We start from the raw sequence: 19,406 nt of genomic DNA, 5'->3' as shown, positions 1-19,406 counted from the left end.
CCTTAATATAAAATTATACAGGGAATTTCAATTTTAAATATCGTACGGAAATGTCTGGCCCAGTCTGTCTGCCTTGATCATACAAGTGTACTTTCTGTACTGATGTCTTTTTGACCAGCCCCTCCGAACAGTATTTCTTCACGTAACATATATAACCAATCAACAAGCAAAACTATCAAATTGTATCGGTTTTGTTGTTGTTGTTGTCTTTTTTTTTTTTGGAAGGGGGTGGGGGTGTTGCATATTAATCAAAAATTAAGAACACAATAATGAACAATGTTTGGTATACAAAATGATTGTATTCAATGCTCAGAAAAGACAGTGATTTATCAATTACGGTAAACTGTTCAAAATAAACAATACTCATGTCTATAGTGAGAATCTCAATTTATTAAGAAAATGAAACAAAAAGTAAGTGTAAAGTAATATTTTTTATATAAATGTTTGTGTCAGTTTGTATTTTTGTTCATCAAACAGATTATATTCCTTGACAACGTCTAGATATGTTCGTTTATAAGGAAAGTATCAATATTCAAACACTAACTTGACAACGTCTAGATATGTTCATCTATAAGGAAAGTATCAGTATTCAAACACTAACTTGACAACGTCTAGATATGTTCATCTATAAGGAAAGTATCAGTATTCAAACACTAACTTGACAACGTCTAGATATGTTCATCTATAAGGAAAGTATCAGTATTCAAACACTAACTTGACAACGTCTAGATATGTTCATCTATAAGGAAAGTATCAATATTCAAACACTAACTTGACAACGTCTAGATATGTTCATCTATAAGGAAAGTATCAGTATTCAAACACTAACTTGACAACGTCTAGATATGTTCATCTATAAGGAAAGTATCAATATTCAAACACTAACTTGACAACGTCTAGATATGTTCATCTATAAGGAAAGTATCAGTATTCAAACACTAACTTGACAACGTCTAGATATGTTCATCTATAAGGAAAGTATCAGTATTCAAACACTAACTTGACAACGTCTAGATATGTTCATCTATAAGGAAAGTATCAATATTCAAACACTAACTTGACAACGTCTAGATATGTTCATCTATAAGGAAAGTATCAGTATTCAAACACTAACTTGACAACGTCTAGATATGTTCATCTATAAGGAAAGTATCAGTATTCAAACACTAACTTGACAACGTCTAGATATGTTCATCTATAAGGAAAGTATCATTATTCAAACACTAACTTGACAACGTCTAGATATGTTCATCTATAAGGAAAGTATCAATATTCAAACACTAACTTGACAACGTCTAGATATGTTCATCTATAAGGAAAGTATCAGTATTCAAACACTAACTTGACAACCTCTAGATATGTTCATCGATAAGGAAAGTTTCAAACGTTAATTTCAGATTTCTACGATTCACTAATCAAGTAGGAAAGTTCTAAGCTTCACAAACAAACGCAGCTTGTTTGTTCCAGTTCCAATCATTCCATTGGTATTGTCTGCTCTCTATCGCATGGGCGCAATGCTCATCCGAATTGTAATTGTCCGGCTGCCCAGGAGACCAGATAGAGAATGAAGCTGTTCTCCAAGTGTTGATCCACGACCAGTCATTTTCTTCAAATGCGTCAGTGAGTGCAATCCAAAAATTATCAAGCGCTAATATAAAAATGAAATATAAGAGTAATGTAATGATAAAGTAAACAAACTTAATATGGATAACTCAATTTTAATGATGAGACAAAAAAACAACAGTGTTTAATGTAAAATATATGAAAAGTTACATACTAGTAATATTTTTGATTAATTATTGCATTTCATATAAAGCTGGTTTACTGTTTCGATACTACATTTTAAACATTATTTAAAAATGCTTACATTTCTTCTCAGCTTGGGTTTTCAAGAAGACCCATTCGGCTTCACTTTCGACTTCAACTAGTTGCCCGTGCATCTGCTGGCACTTTCTCTGAAAAAGAATGAAAACAAAACTTGATAAAGTACATTTAATTTTGTAATTGGAAAATCAATTTTAAATTTGAAACGAAAAACTTAGCCACTGTAGTATATATTAAGTAAGTACATTATGATTATGCTGTTTTATCAAGTTTCAGTATTGTTACACGTACTGGCTTGACAACGTCTAGAAGGAAAGTGTCAGTATTGTTACACGTACTAGCTTGACAACGTCTAGAAGGAAAGTGTCAGTATTGTTACACATACTAGCTTGACAACGTCTAGAAGGAAAGTGTCAGTATTGTTACACATACTAGCTTGACAACGTCTAGAAGGAAAGTGTCAGTATTGTTACACGTACTGGCTTGACAACGTCTAGAAGGAAAGTGTCAGTATTGTTACACATACTAGCTTGACAACGTCTAGAAGGAAAGTGTCAGTATTGTTACACATACTAGCTTGACAACGTCTAGAAGGAAAGTGTCAGTATTGTTACACGTACTAGCTTGACAACGTCTAGAAGGAAAGTATCAGTATTGTTACACGTACTAGCTTGACAACGTCTAGAAGGAAAGTGTCAGTATTGTTACACATACTAGCTTGACAACGTCTAGAAGGAAAGTGTCAGTATTGTTACACGTACTAGCTTGACAACGTCTAGAAGGAAAGTATCAGTATTGTTACACGTACTAGCTTGACAACGTCTAGAAGGAAAGTGTCAGTATTGTTACACGTACTAGCTTGACAACGTCTAGAAGGAAAGTATCAGTATTGTTACACGTACTAGCTTGACAACGTCTAGAAGGAAAGTGTCAGTATTGTTACACGTACTAGCTTGACAACGTCTAGAAGGAAAGTGTCAGTATTGTTACACATACTAGCTTGACAACGTCTAGAAGGAAAGTGTCAGTATTGTTACACGTACTAGCTTGACAACGTCTAGAAGGAAAGTGTCAGTATTGTTACACGTACTAGCTTGACAACGTCTAGAAGGAAAGTATCAGTATTGTTACACGTACTAGCTTGACAACGTCTAGAAGGAAAGTATCAGTATTGTTACACATACTAGCTTGACAACGTCTAGAAGGAAAGTGTCAGTATTGTTACACGTACTAGCTTGACAACGTCTAGAAGGAAAGTATCAGTATTGTTACACGTACTAGCTTGACAACGTCTAGAAGGAAAGTGTCAGTATTGTTACACGTACTAGCTTGACAACGTCTAGAAGGAAAGTATCAGACTGAGTATCCTAACGTGTTCATCTATAAGAAAAGTGTCTGTATTATAACACTAGCTTGACAACGTTATTCTATTTTCATAATTATCATCATCATCATCATCATCATCATCATCATCATCATTATTATTATTATTATTATTATTACATTAAACATGATTTGTTTTGTTTGTTTCGTCATTGAAATGAGGATTTCCATATTAAATTATTTACCTTTCATTAAACTATTATTAAACTACTATGTTTTATGTATAGTGGTTTGGAATAAATGATAGTCATAATTATATTGAACATTTTCTATTAGAAAATTATCAAGATACGTTTTACATACATTAGCTTCTGCAAACGTTACTTGTTCATGATCAAAATAGTAGCAAGTATTCCCAAAATTAGTCCATCCGGTTGCACATCTACCTGCAAAAAAAGAAACCAGAGCATCCTATATAATGAAGGTGAAAATATATAAAAAATAAAATATCTGCTAATATTGTTCAACATTGAAAAACTAGATTTTATAAAACAAACTTGTAAAAAGATCCTATGGAAGCAAAGAATGCAACCAAGAAGAATGATAGCAGACTCGATATAATTGAGTCAGTTCGTGAGAGGTAATAAAATGTGCAACACTTCTCACGCTCCCTAGCACCGGCTTAAGCGGAATAGTATTACACATATTTTGAATGGACTCCATGATCCCAAAGGACCAGAAAATATAACAACACTGAATCCAAGTACATGAAATATACTTAACTTGATTTGGGGCAAGGTTAATCGGATGACGGCCAAGAGTATTGTGCTTGGATTGAGCAAGTAAAATATCACCGATAGTCAAATGTCAACTGCGCACGACAAACACAACCACAACAAAACGTACACAAGATTCAGGTAAATATAAATAAACTAACTACATATGATGTTTATCATTTTGTGGCCATACAGTCTTTAGTTTTGAAAAGTCAGAAAACAAAAAACATTTTACAATGTTTCTGATTCTTTTGTTTGAAAGTTTCATCTTTTGTTGTTGTTGTTGTTTTTTTTTTTTTTTTTTTTTTTTTTTTCGTAACCAAGAATTTTCCTTGATAAAATGATATCATTCCTTTAATGTGGTACAACTAGTTCAGTATACGTCTAGCTAACAACCAGGGGCCGTATTCATAAAGCATCTTAAGTATAAGTTTTGACTTAAGTTTAAGATTTTACTTAAGTTTGTGATGATTTCAGCTTAAGTCTAAGTAAAAACTTAAGTCCTATTCATAAAACAGCTTAAACTTAAGATGCGTAAGAAATGACTTAAGTCAGAAAACAAAATAGCGTCGTGCGTACGATTAAAGTGTTGTTTTTCAGATAAAAGCACTTTAAACATAATTGTGCATGTTGTATCTGTCTGAAATTAATGCTGTTTTTTAAATGTTTTCGTCCACAATAAAAGCCAAGAATTACTTACTAAGTTGTTTTATGAATAACAAATATACTTAAGTAAAATAAATTTCTTACTTAAGTAATACTTAAGTAAATAATCAATTTCTTATACTTATACTTAAGATGCTTTATGAATACGGCCCCAGGTCTGTAGTCTTCAAACATAATCATCTGTTTGTATGTATTTTTTTGTTACAATATATACCATATTTTGTTGTTTGGTCTTTGTCAAAAATATTCGCACTGACATTAAAATGGATAAAATTAAAGGCAGCCAAAAAATAACAAAAAAGGATATTGTACTGTTTTGTTTGTCACGTTGAAAACATCACTAACATTATATCTCAAAAATATCTGATTAACAACTGATGTTTGTGTTATTATAAAAATATATTCAAGACAGCTTGTTTAAAATCTGTCAAAATTTTGCCAGAGACCTGCTTCACGAGTTTAAAAACAGGAGATGTTTAATGACAGTGCGTTCGAGTATTTGACGCCCTTATATATATGTACTTGGTTACATATAAACGGTATACTAACATTTTCCATTTTAAGAAACAAGTATTATATTATACACTCTAAGTAAGAGATATTAAACCTGGTTCAGAATGGTTATTTCGTGATGCAAAATACTTACGAAGAAGAGGTGTAAAGCATCAGTCCAACAGTTTATGAGAAACTTACTTTCATAAAAATCCAATGTTAAAAGCAAGCATTATTTTGTCAAAATGTGAGCCCTAGACAAAATGAGTTCAAATGAGTTCGAAAGATTCAGTCAGGTGCTTACTGAGAAACATGCTCACATGCAATACTATTACAATTTTTATGTTGAAAAGGGCAAAATATATTTCCAAGTTATGTAACTTGTCCTTGGAGGTCATCGCATGATGCCGAAGACATGTATGAACGATGAAAGCATTCAACTTGGTAGTTGTTGTTTCTCGACTTCCTTATGTACAAAGCTCGATTAAAATCTTAAAAGAGCAAAATTAAGCTTTACTGAACTTTGCCCTGTGAGGTCAACTCATTATACCAAAGGTTTGTGTGAAGTTTAAAAGCAATTTACCATGTAGTTTTCGAGAAACTTTAACCAAAAAGTTAAAAAGGCGCAAAATCTGACAAAATGAAGGCTTGACAATATTTATTTTATAAGTTGTCTTATTTTCATACCTTGATAACATGCTTTTCTTGCAGCGCTACTTGACAATCCAGTCACTGGCGAAGACCGTTCAGAAACACCTGTTACCGGCGATTTTAGCTCCTTTAGAAGATCTCTTGCAACATTATAACGTGTATAATCGTTAAAATCTGAGTTTTCTTTATCATTCGAATTCACTGAGTATCCGATTACTATGTTATTTGACAAACAAAAAATCAAAATCGAAAATATATAATGCATTCTGGTTTTGCGTTTATTGAAAGTGTCGAACATGGAAACGTCTCAACGAAATAGTACCTGTCCTAAAGTGTAGCAGGCGCTTATATAGCTGTACGATAAATACATAATATGCATATTAATGATCTTTTTATATTAAGATATAATGTCCTCAGATCCTATTAAAGGTGGATAATCAGGTTTTGGCCATGAAACGGATTTGTTCGAAACTTTAGCATCTGATCATTTACACTCATTTATGTTCACTTAACACTTAATACAAATTAGATTTTCACTGGAGGTATTTTTAAAATTTCATTTTCCTATCCTGTTTGCCCAACCAAGATAGAGTTATTTTTATCATAAGTATAAATTTGATAAACATACTTTGCCTAAGGAAATGTATAAATATTAGACATATTGTAATATATTTGTAAAATATTTGCATTAAAAATTATGTATTTAGATGGAATTCATTAGAAACGCAAGTTTGAAAAGTTATTATTACCTCCCTTTGCCTATCTTGGTTGCGCAACCAAGATAGATTGGAAATAAATGAATTCAGAAGCTACACACAGCTTTAAAACTTGCATTTTGGTTCAGATTGTTCAATAGTTGATATGTCTATCAAATGCAAATGTAAAACTAGACATTGTATCGAAATAAAAAGAAATACCCAGCTTTTTATATACTTTCATATTAAAGGGGAGTAATTACAAAATTTTGTAAAAACAAGTGAATGAAGTATTGCCATGCAATACAAAGTCCCCTACTGGAAGGCACCTAATTTTCTCTACTGCAGTATAACATAATGAACTGATATCTGTCAATGATGTATAAACAATATTGTACTATATATACAATAGTTATAACAAAACACTTGGATTAAAATTTATATATATAAAAAACCCACAGTTTTTCATATTGAATTTTTTTTTGGGTGATTATAAAAATGTTATCATGTAAGTTATTTATAGTAACAACAAAGGGAAATTAATCTTTAAAAAAAAAAAAAAAAAAAAAAAAATCTATATAATACAAGTCACAAGAAAATTTTTACCAGGTAGAGATAGGTCAAAATACACCTAAAAATTGGATGTAAATGCATGCTGTACCACAGAAAAGTGGTCTCGATTTTTCTCTACCGCCAGTAATAAAAAAGTTACAATAAAATCTATTTATAGTAACAACAAAGGGACGTAATTCTAAAAACAAGGGTGCCTCATGGTGGTGAACATTTGGTCCAAGTTACATCAAAATCCCTCCATGCATGAAGAAGAAATGTCCCGTACAAAGTCATTCTTGAATTTGACCTTTGACCTCTAAATATGACCTTGACCTAAGGACCTAGGGACCTGGTTCTTGCGCATGACATGTTGTCTCATCCAGGGAATATTTGTGCCAACTGATATCTAAATCCTGCTTTGCATGACAAAGTTATAGACCGGAGAGGAAAAAAATCCTCTTGATCTTTGATCTCAAAGTGTGACCTTGACATTTAAGCTAGGGTATTGGGTGTTGCGCATGACACGTCGTCTCATCATGGGAAACATTTTATGCCAAGTAATATTGTAATCCCTTAATGGATGACAGAGTTCTGGATCGGACAGGGCAAAAACCTTATTGACCTTTGACCTCCAATTGTGACCTTGACCTTTGAGCTAAGGGTCTGGGCTTTGCGCATGACATGTTGTCTCATCATGGGGAACATTTGTGCCAAGTAATATTAAAATCCCTTCATGGATGGCAGAGTTATGGACGGGACAGGAAAAAAACTCTGTGGACCTTTGACCCCCAATTGTGACCTTGACCTTTGAGCTAGGGGTCTGGGATTTGCGCATGACACGTCGTCTCATCATGGGGAACACTTGTGCTAAGTGATATTAAAATTCCTTAATGAATGTCAGAGTTATGGACCGGACACGAAACAGACCCTGTTCATGCTATGTTAACATTTGACTGCTAAGTGTGACCTTGACCTTTGAGCTAGGGGTCTGAAAGTTGTGCATGACACATCGTCTTATTATGAGGAACATTTGTGCCAAGTAATATTAAAATCCCTTCATAGATGGGAAAGTTATGGACCGGACAGGAAAAAAGCCTTGTTGACCTTTGACCTCCAATTGTGACCTTGACCTTTAAGCTAGGGGTCCAGGTTTTGCGCATGACACGTCGTCTCCTCATGGGGAACATTTGTGCCAAGTAATATTGTAATCCCTTAATGGATGGGAGAGTTATGGACCGGACAGGAAAAAAGCCCTGTTGACCTTTGACCTCCAATTGTGACCTTGACCTTTGAGCTAGGGGTCCGGGATTTGCACATGACACATCATCTCATCATGGGGAACATTTGTGCCAAGTAATACTAAAATCCCTTCAAGAATGGGAGAGTTGTGGACCGGACAGGAAAAAAGCCCTGTTGACCTTTGACCTCAAATTGTAACCTTGACCTTTGAGCTAGAGGTCCGGCGCATGACACGTCGTCTCATCATGGGGAACATTTATGCCAAGTAATATTAAAATCCCTTCATGGATGGCAGAGTTATGGACCGGACACGAAATTGCGGACGGACGGACGGACGGACGGACAGACGGACGGACGGACAGACGGAATGACGGAAAAGTGCATTCCTATAGTCCCCGAAACTGGTTTTCAACCAGTAGGGGACTAATAATAAAATATACATTTCAAATAGGAATCTAACTCTATGTAATCGGTCTTTTTGTTCCTTAAATAATTCTCTACCAGAATATACAAAAAGTAAAAAATGTCATTAAATGTTGTTTAAATGTGATTGACCACCTTTAAAAGTAAAAATTAATTAATTTCTTCAAATAGTTTGCAAATTTGATTTGAGACTATGACTGATCATAATGAAAATATGAAAATGCTTTCACAGGTTAACTAACATCCGTCAAAAGTCGTGCTTGTACATCCTTGGTACACCTGTAACGCTTTAAAATGGAATCTCAAGACCTGTCATAACGTCAAGGAGAATCTAATACGATATTCGTCAAACTAGCATGTTGTATTTAATAATGAGAATCACAATACATTGACCCTGTATAAATATTTAAAATGAAAGGAAAGCAACAAAAAATGATACCCAAGAACCTTAATCTATTTTCAATATTTCTCAACAAAATCATGAAACGATTGTGCACTTAATAATATCGACTGATACTGAAAGCATGGCAACAGCAAAAACGCTTCATGTCATTGACGCTACTTACTTCTGCAATAGGAAACAAGAGCTGTCTCCATAGGATGACACATGCCCCCGATGGCACTTTGAATGAATAGTTATGGCCGATGTTAGAGTTTAGGACCTTTGACCTACGGACCTGGGTCTTGCGCGCGACACGTCGTGTTACTGTGGTACACATTCATGCCCAATAACTTTAAAATCCATGCATGAATGACAAAGATATGGACCGGACACGCCCATCAATGCACTATCATGAAATATGACTTTTAACGTCTAAATGTGACCTTGACCTTTGAGCTAAGGACCTGGGTCTTGCGCGCGACACGTCGTCTTACTGTGGTACACATTCATGCCAAGTTATTTAAAAATCCATCCATGGATGACAAAGATATGGACCGGACACGAATGCACTATCATGAAAATTGACCTTTAACGTCTAAGTGTGACCTTGACCTTTGAGCTACGGACCTGGGTCTTGCGCGCGACATGTCGTCTTACTGTGGTACACATTCATGCCAAGTTATTTGAAAATCCATCCATGGATGACAAAGATATGGACCGGACACGAATGCACATCATGAAAAATGACCTTTAACGTCTAAGTGTGACCTTGACCTTTGAGCTATGGACCTGGGTCTTGCGCGCGACACGTCGTCTTACTGTGGTACACATTCATGCCAAGTTATTTGAAAATCCGTCCATCGATGACAAAGATATGGACCGGACACGAAAAATGCGGACAGACTGACAAACCGACAGACCGACAGACGGACAGACGGTTCAAAAACTATATGCCTCCCTTCGGGGGCATAAAAATGCAAAAAAGATTTAGTACTATTTTGCGAATTCAAAAAATGCGATGACATCAATAAAGTCTGAGAGACGTTACTTTAGATTCTTATAATTACGAAATAATAAATCTGTTCCTAGCTCTATATTTTATCAGTTAATAAAATATGGGCATGGGTTTGGATGCGTATTAATTAAATCTAGAGTTTTAACTGATAAAAGTATTGGAACATATATTATTCGATTCTATCAACGCAAATAATTCGTATTTTACAGTACCAGGCTACATTTGCAGCGTGTTGCATAGCCAATGGGACGTATAGATATTTGTTAAATTAGTTATCTAACAGCTCGCAAATTATTTATGAACAGAATAATCAAATTAGGTGAGTTGACCCTGTGTTTCGAGTTAAAAGCATAACTTTTATATGACGTCACGTCATTATGACGTCATACTTTATGTCATATATTAATGACATCAGCGCTGAATCACAATGAGCTAATTGAAATCGCTCGTAGGGATCAAAACGTATTTTACGGTTCTACAACTTTTTTGAGCTAATTGAATTCGCTCGTAGGGATTAAAACATGTTTTACGGTCCTAAAACTTTTTATCATAATTATGTTTTTGAAATGTTGTTTTCAATGGCGCCGGTAATATATTTTGAATCTCTATGTATTTCAAACGAAACCACCTTTGACAATCATATTTACTGGTGTAATCAGGATTGTATAGTCGCCCTTCATCTTGATATAATTTTTATAATAATACAAAACCGAACAATTGCACAACTGACGCATTGCCATTACTTTTCAAGCAAGACTCGTGCTTTTTATTTTTCCAGTATGTATTTTTGGAATACTTAATCAATAAAACCAAATTAAAATCCAGTTGTGATACATTTACTTAGATCTATATAAGTAAATTTCAACACACAAGTTTTCAAAACTATACATTATTCAAGAAATAATTTTAAAGCATGAGAATGGTAAGAGCTGACAAAAGTTAAAAGAAATGTAGCAATACGGTTTATAAATAATTGTGCTCATGTCAAATAGAAACCCCCTTCTAGATATATTGATTAAGAAAATATTATCTCTATATAATAAATCGTCAAAGGTGTAGATATGTTGCCAATTTCACCAGAAATTACAAAGGTTGCTTTTTACATAAAAAGTAAAAACATGACATCAAGCGCGCAGCCAGGATGTGTTCTAAGATAATAATAATAATAATAATAATAATAATAATAATAATAATAACTTTATTTTAAGAAGGTGACATATTAAGAGTACATAGTATACATACAACTTATTTCCAATATGGCCTTCTACATAAATGTTAAAACACAGTATCTACAACAATAATAGTATCAGTAGCACAATTTTAACGACAAACACACTTTAAAAACAAACTCGATTTGAAATGATTTTACCAGGAGAATAAATCAGTGTAATCCATTTTGCATACATGTACATTCATCCATCAATATCATAAAGTTTAAAAGCTACCCTATACGACATAAAATGCATGATAATTGATGAAGATTTGAGGGGGAAAAAATGAATAAATAAATAAATAAATAAATAAAAAATCAAAAAATCAAAAAAAAATCTCAGTATTAGAAACGTTGTTCTTGTAATAAATAATCCTTAATTTTTCGTTTAAACGTTAACAGATTACCTTGAAGTTTGATGTTTGATGGAATGGAATTCCATAAATGTGTGGCTTTGTATGAGAATGTTTGTTTCAAGTAGTTTGTTCGGGGCTTTAACAAAGAAAGATCTTTACGAGTCGAGGAACGAAGATTATATCTATCGTTATGAGCAAAAGATAATAATTCAGACATATATTTTGGTACAAGGTTATGGTCACATTTAAAAACCAGTACAGCCATGTGGTAATTGCATCTGTTTTCAAAAGTGAGCAGATTCAGATTTTTAAACACGCTACCTACGATACGATTTTTTTTTATTACACGAATTGCCCTCTTTTGTATATTATATATTTTATCAGTATCTGATTTACGGGCAAGCCCCCATACAGTACTGCAATAGTCCATGGTTGATATAATATATGCATTATAATATAGCATCTTCATTTCATCGGTCAAAAAGTACGAAATTCTTTTTAAAAGTGCAACCTTTGAGTTAAGTTTATTCACAACATTGCAAACTTGTGCATGCCACGTTATATTATTATCTATACAGATTCCAAGAATATTTTGACTTGTTACATTTTCAATTATCGTTCCATTGATAAACAGTTCAAGATTCCTTGCTTGTTTCGTTTTATAATTTGTACTTAGAAGCATACATTTTGTTTTTTCCGGATGTAATGACATATTATTAATTTTGCACCATGTGTTAATGAGGCTAAGATTACTTTGGAGCTCTTGCTCTATAACTGAAATGTCAGTGTCGGATTTATGCACAGTGGAATCGTCAGCATACATGTCAATATTAATAGTGTCTGAAATAAGTGTCATATCATTTATATATAATATAAATAGTAAGGGTCCTAAAATCGAGCCTTGTGGAACTCCAGATTTTACAACCAGTTTTTTAGAATATAAATTTCTAATTTTAACTAGCTGAGTTCATTTCGACAGATATGATTCAAATAATTTCAGTGAGTTATCTGTGAAGTGATAAAGCTTTAGTTTATGCAGTAATATTTCATGGTCGACAAGATCGAATGCTTTTCGAAGATCGAGAAATACGGACCCTACATATTTACCACTGTCAACATCTTTCAACCAAGTATCAATTAAAAGTGTTAAAGCAGTGTGGCATGAATGTGTAGGACGAAAACCTGATTGTTTTGTGTGTAATATATTTGTCTTTTTGAAATACAATTGCAACTGTGAAGCAATATGCCTTTCAAATATCTTTGATATGGTAGGTAAAATTGAGATAGGTCTATAATTACCTGGATTCTGCTTATTCCCTTTTTTAAAAATTGGAATAACGTAAGCATCTTTTAATTTATCGGGAAAAACACCACTGTGTATGCTTTTATTTATTATAGATGTGATGGCTGGAGTTATGAAATCTCCGCAGTCATGTAGAATCTTTGGGCTTATTCCGTCTATCCCAGTAGCTTTTTTAAGGTCAATTTTAGATATGATATTTTTTACTTCCAAAGGAGTTATGAAATCAATCTCAAATTTGTGAAATGATAATTTTTCATCTAGATAATGTTTTAAATTTGAAAAATTGTCACTGACAAATTTTGTTTTTTAAATTATAGATATTGTACATACATCCGTCAATTTGGTTCTTAAAATCCCCGGATAAAAAAAAAAAAAAAAAAAAAAAAAACAAAAAAAACAATATGCACTTGAAAATAACGAATTAGTATTTTTCACAGATAAGATATTTAAGGGATTTGTATGCACTGTCATTTATTTCTGAAGTGTTGGATAAAGAGCATGACGAGGTTTCAGGATACCAATTAATATAAATTATTCCGCACAATCCAAACTCACTTTAATAGCATAAAAATGACACATGCAATCCGGGACATATTCGAAACTTTTGTTTTTATTTTGCAACTTTTTAATTTGAAAACCATTATTGCTGTCTCCGGTAAATGCTTAATAACAACACTTCAATAACAAGAAGCCGAGCCGATCATGATATTGGTACCTTGCTTTTGTTGAGTAAAGATGATTTAATCAATTTTTATAAAAACGTGTCGTTCTAATTGAATCACTTAAAAATGTATTTCGTTCAATTAAATGAATTTATTGTTTAACTGGCGGGTTCGTTTACCCCGTTCGGAAGATCTGCCGGAATAAGAAGAGCTCTTCCGAGCTTCTGTGTCTTCCATCTGATATTCGGAGATGTTAATCACGTGATCAAAACAAGGAGGCAATTCGACAGATAAACCTTACAAAACTAGAATAAATAAAATGTTTAGACTTTCTTTTTTCAAATAGCACATTAACAATAAAATCTCTGAAATAATACATTTAAAAAAAGGAATGATATATATTTTTCACTTCCGGCAGACGTCCGTTCGATTGGGATATTTTTCTAAGCTTTTCTAAAGCTTCTCAGAAGCAATGTTCTTGGGCCCAAACGAAAGGGGCAGTTGACAAACAAGCCTGTCAGGTGAGGTTCTCGCAAAAATGGTAAGATGCTTATTTGGCAGCTTTCATCAGGGCCAAGTTCAATGTACAATTATTGCAATGGTAGCTTTTGAACATTTTTAAATGAAATTCAGTAATTAGGAAATGCTTGGGCCTCCTCGGATTGGTGGACGTTGATCATAACGTGAAGATGACTTATTGGTTTTGAGATCATTAGGTCATGGTCACGGTGACTATGAACCCTAATAGGTCACAGTGACTTGCAGCATAGAACTTGTTTTTGTGAAGCATAGCCTTCCTAAAGCCGCCAAACTACGTATACCGACTTTGGTGAAATTACAGTTACAATGCCGTTACTACCTTTTTTCCATACATACGCTATAAAAGTAGTTCAGTACTTCTATGAAATTCAAGGGTCTGAGAGTGAACAGTTCGATACCATTTATTTAGCATATGCAATAAATGTAAATACTTACGATTTGTAAATGAAAAATATGTCAGGGATTATAAGTTCTTGTAAAGAACTTTGTCTACACGTTGTACTACTTTACTACTTTCCTATTAGATCTAGAGCAAGTCAAAAGATTATGATTTGAGTAACCTTTACTGACTTTGATCTGGATGTTGGTTACTTTTTGGGTTCAATGAATGTAGTGAAATATTGCAAAATGATGGAATATTTTCTTGCATGGCTTCTCCATTAAAATGCATACCGGTTCCCTTCAGTCCTCTCAGGGCTTTGATTCTATCATATAATCAGAGATATAGATAATAACAATTGTTATCTATATCTCTGATATAACTTTAAAAGAAGCGACACTGGACCTCTCCTAGGTTTCTTTTTTAAAAGAAGCCTACTTGTTGGTACCTAGTTTTTGTTATACAAGAGGATCATGATGACCCTGAATCGCTCACCTGAGTACTATGACCCACTTGTTTCAAATGGCAAACTGAAGCTAAAATATTATTAAGTAGGTCAGTAGGTCACATTCATGGTCACTGGAAGTCAGTTTAAGATTGGTGTGCAAAACTGTACATGTCATCCAAATGGATCTCTCACCTGAGTAATATGTTTCAAGTGTCAAACTGATAATAAAATATTAAGAAAGTCAGTAGGTCACATTCATGGTCAATGAAATTCAGTTTTACGATTTGTGTGCAAAACTGTGAATGTCATCAAAATTTCAAGGCTGTATCTTAAAAACAAGAAAGTAGGTCAGTAGGTCAAGGTCACAGTCAAGTGGCATCATATTACTTGGGATCATCAGAAAATTATAATTAAACAGTCTTGGAAATAGGATCAGATGATTCTTTAAGTATTTTTCCTATATAACTCACATAATAACTAAGTGACCCCAGGGTGGGGCCTCTTTTAATCCCAGGGGCATAATTTGGACAATTTTATTAGAGGACTTCTAGACAATGCATCATACCAAATATCAAAAGTCTAGGGCGTATGGTTTCAGACAAGAATATTTTTAAAGCTTTTTCCTATATAAGTCTATATAAAACTTGGGACCCCCAGGGCAGGGCCACTTTTCACCCAAGGGGTATAATTTGAATAATTTTAGTTGAGGTCCATTATAAGTCTATGTAAATTTTGGGACCCCCGGGGCAGGGCCATATTTGACCCTAGGGGGATAATTTGAAAAATCTTGGTAGAGGACCACTAGATGATGCTACATACTAAATATCAAAGCCCTAGGCCATGTGGTTTTGTACAAGAAGATTTTCAAAGTTTTCCTTATATAAGTCTATATAAACAATGTGACCCCGGGGCGAGGCCATATTTGACCCTAGGGGAATAATTTGAACAATTTTGGTAGAGGACGACTAGATGATGGTAAACACCAGATACCGAAGCCCTAAGCCCTGTGGTTTTGGACAAGAAGATTTTTAAAAATTTTCATTTCGGTTGCCATGGCAACCAGAGTTCTGCATGGAATTCAATTCTTTGAATAAGTTTTGTAGAGCTTCACCCAAGGAACATTTCCGTGAAGTTTGGATAAAATTGGCTTAGCGGTTTTTGAGGACATGTCGTTTAAAATAAAAGTTTACGGACGGACAACTGACGACGGACGACGGACGCCGGGCTCAGTGCGATCACAAAAGCTCACCTTGTCACTCCGTTACAGGTGAGCTAAAAAAAAAACGTGTCGTTTTGATAAATATAGTTTTTATATTGTAAACAATAATTATTTCATACACAAATAGAAAAATTTGCACCAAGGCACTGGTATTAGACTATTGTCCTAGATTGTCCTGTTGTCATCTAGGTTTCACAGATTGCGCTGCAAAATATTCCCAGATTAGACACAGTAAGTCTTTTTGGTCGAAATTAGCAGCATATAGCAAAAACGCCAAAGATTAGCTAGTGGTGCAAAGGGTGTTTTGCAACTTGAATAAATCGTGTGATATCAAAGCATCTTTTTTATTTAGATTTTATCTAGAAAAGTTCTATTGTGGCTTCTTCTTTTTTTTAACAAAATTAAAACAAAGAAAAGATTAATCTGAACTCTCTGTAATAAAGACAATAAAGAAAACATTTTGAAGAGCATAATATTTTCTTAATTTCTTTTAATGTCTTTTACCTTTATTAGCCAAAAAGGTCACAGCAAGTTATTTTGCTTTGATTTACTGGATGGATAAGGCATATACAAAGAGGAGTTTCGCTTTTTTATCAGTTGAAGATCGAGGCTAATTTTAGGTAAGGACGTTTTTTTTTATTTCGTTGATCCACCGGCCTTTCAAATACGCTTCATAAAGCAAAGTGCCCATGTGAAGTAGCAACCCCAGTCTGGATATATTATTATATTATTTAAGAAAACATTTTCTCTTCACAATTACTCGTTAAGGTGTAGACATGTTTCCAGTTAAACCATTAAAAACAAAACGTGCTTTCTTCGAGCAATATTGTATTCACAAAGTAATAACATGGCATCAGGTGTGAAATTTCAACCAGGATATGTTCTAAAATGTCGTACATCATGCACACAATAAATTCGTCAACACGATTATTAAAATCAATGGATTAAAAAAAACCAATATGCACTTGAAAATAACAAACAAATATTTGTCCAGTCAGATTTTTAAGAGATTTGATGCATGCACCGCCATTTTCTTCTGAGAAACACGTCAAGGTTTCAGGATACCAAATCTAATTCCTGTTAGAAACATGTCAATGTTTCAGGATACCAAATCTAAATTAAGCGCACACAGCAAACTAATTAAGCTTTCACACTTGTGCTCCCGGATAAGTCTGTCTTCTAAATATGTTAAATCAAGTCGATTTTTGTTCAACTTGAAATCAGTATTGTAGTTTATGCTTAGTAAGAATATTTCGTTAATAAGAAACCTGTCAAGATATTTTTTCTGATGTTGGTACCTTGTTTTTTTTTTTGTTAAATAAATATGAATTCCTCAACGTGTCTTTCTAATATATGAAATTCAATATTGTAAAAAATATTTCATACACGAATAGAAAGTTTTGCATAAAAAACAAAGACAAATATCAAACAGGGAATGCCACGTACCAAAAAACACAGCCTCCCCAAAACGAAACGAAACCCAAAGCACGCCGACGTGCACACAACACACACACGCACACACACACACACACACACACACACACACACACACACACAGGCAACACACGGGAACAAAACGAACAAACAAAGGAACAAAACTACTCTGACTGATTGATGTGAATTGTATGTCAGTCGTCGTTTAACTGCGGTAAAATGTGTATTTGTAGAATAAATGTGCAATGAGAATTAAGTAAACAATGCCAATGTGTTCCAATGTATGATTTCAAATTCAAAATAATTTCTAAGATGAATTCCATTCGTCATTTCCTGTTTTATAGTATACTGTGAATATTTTGAATTTTGTTTTTAGTTTATATATAATTTATTTTAAGTAGATTGTGAAGGAAGTTCTACAACTTTTATTAATCACTCTCGACACCTCATTCCTGATGGAATCCATCGCCACGATGGTATGAGAGAAGAAGCCAATTCTGTTTTTGTTTGTTTACATTCCGCCTAACACTGCTGTGGTCTCTATACCGGATGTTCATTAGGGAAGTTCACCCAAGTTTTTTTTTCTGTAACGTTGACGAAAGCATAAATATGTGGAGTATCTTTGCAATATTGAGACAATGTGACTGGTACACAATGGAAGATAAATTACCGCTTGTTCAATTTGTTTGGTAGTCTTTCATCTCACTGCGCGTTTTAGGTTGAAATAAGTTAATGGACTTTTCCGTTCATGACCATGATTCTTATAGCATTACTAGGGGTAGGGTATAACATGTACAGTGGCACTTTCTTTCTGGTCTGGCGCCAGTGTTAAATATGCTCTTCGGAACGAAAACTTTATCTAAAAAGCATTTATTGTGCTGAAATTACTTATATTCCATTTGGTTCTTAGTCAGAAATTAAAGCCAGAGCAGCATAATATTGATGTAATATGTGATATCACTAAACCTTTAAAAGGCAGATAACACTATCGCTTAACACAAAACGAGTATTTCTTTGTCCGAAGTTTAAAATATTTTAACGTCCAAAGCATATCATCAAATACACTTCACAAAATTTATAATCTCAAAATTAGAATAACAGATAGTTGAAGATGGTCTACTGAAACGACAATTATAAAAAAAAACTCAAAGAAAAATAATCAGAAGCAGTATGATCTTGCAACTTTACCGCGTACAAGAAATTACAAGACAGAAAATTTAACATATGGGTCTCAGTGATTAAGATAACAACAACCGGTTTTGTTGCGTAGTTCATGAATTTGTGGAGAGTGGAGAAACTGTTAGTAGTTACCTGATTTTCAGGACCTAAAGTTTAGTCTCATTTGAAATAAATAAAATTCATTATGCGATCAACAAGGCTTCTTCGAATATATTTTATTTTCCTGTGGTATAAAGAATGGACTACTGCAACTGGAACAAATGTGATTTCAAACGTAAGATTTGTTTTTTGTTTTTTTTTACAACAGCTACACTTAATATATATCTTTGAAAAACACAGATCTCAGGTTTCAAAGTTATAATATGTATTTTGAAAATTTGGTAACCTTATTTTATGTTTAAGTCCTTATTGTCGAATTCAGACCATAAACCTCTATATATTAAGGTTTATGAAGTACAAGGGTAGACAATATATAAGCTTAATGCCATTAATCATGTGAAAACCATGTCAAACTGCGAACACTGTGTATTTAGCCGCAAATGTGGCATAATTCAAAATGTGTGCGATTGTAATATTACATTTACATACTTGTACACATTTATGCTAAGGACAAAATAGCTTACTAAAACTGTTTCCGA

The 19,406-nt window shown here is 33.6% G+C and overlaps 1 protein-coding gene across 1 annotated transcript; it reads right to left on the bottom strand.

The window, feature by feature from the left end:
* Positions 1–275: 275 nt before the first annotated feature.
* Positions 276–6,067, bottom strand: LOC123555692 (perlucin-like protein). The gene is made up of 4 exons (XM_045346283.2): positions 5,769–6,067; positions 3,511–3,593; positions 1,868–1,955; positions 276–1,648 (listed from the first exon to the last, which is right to left on the bottom strand). The coding sequence occupies exons 1-4, from the start codon at positions 6,028–6,030 to the stop codon at positions 1,431–1,433; spliced, it is 651 nt and encodes a 216-aa protein (XP_045202218.2). The 5' UTR covers positions 6,031–6,067; the 3' UTR covers positions 276–1,430.
* Between the last annotated feature and the right edge of the window lie 13,339 nt (positions 6,068–19,406).

Source organism: Mercenaria mercenaria, chromosome 7 (assembly GCF_021730395.1).
Source record: "Mercenaria mercenaria strain notata chromosome 7, MADL_Memer_1, whole genome shotgun sequence".
Lineage (NCBI taxonomy): Eukaryota > Metazoa > Mollusca > Bivalvia > Venerida > Veneridae > Mercenaria > Mercenaria mercenaria.
This window is presented reverse-complemented; position numbering and strand designations above follow the sequence as displayed.

Bases quoted from the DNA above. Each gene is read 5' to 3' on its own strand.
- LOC123555692 (XM_045346283.2), bottom strand. From the start codon at position 6,030: ATGTTCGACACTTTCAATAAACGCAAAACCAGAATGCATTATATATTT. The intron at 3,594-5,768 runs GTATGAAAATAA...CTTTTTTTGCAG, and splicing joins AAGAAAAGCATGTTATCAAG to GTAGATGTGCAACCGGATGG. The intron at 1,649-1,867 runs GTAAGCATTTTT...TTTTTATATTAG, and splicing joins AACCCAAGCTGAGAAGAAAT to CGCTTGATAATTTTTGGATT.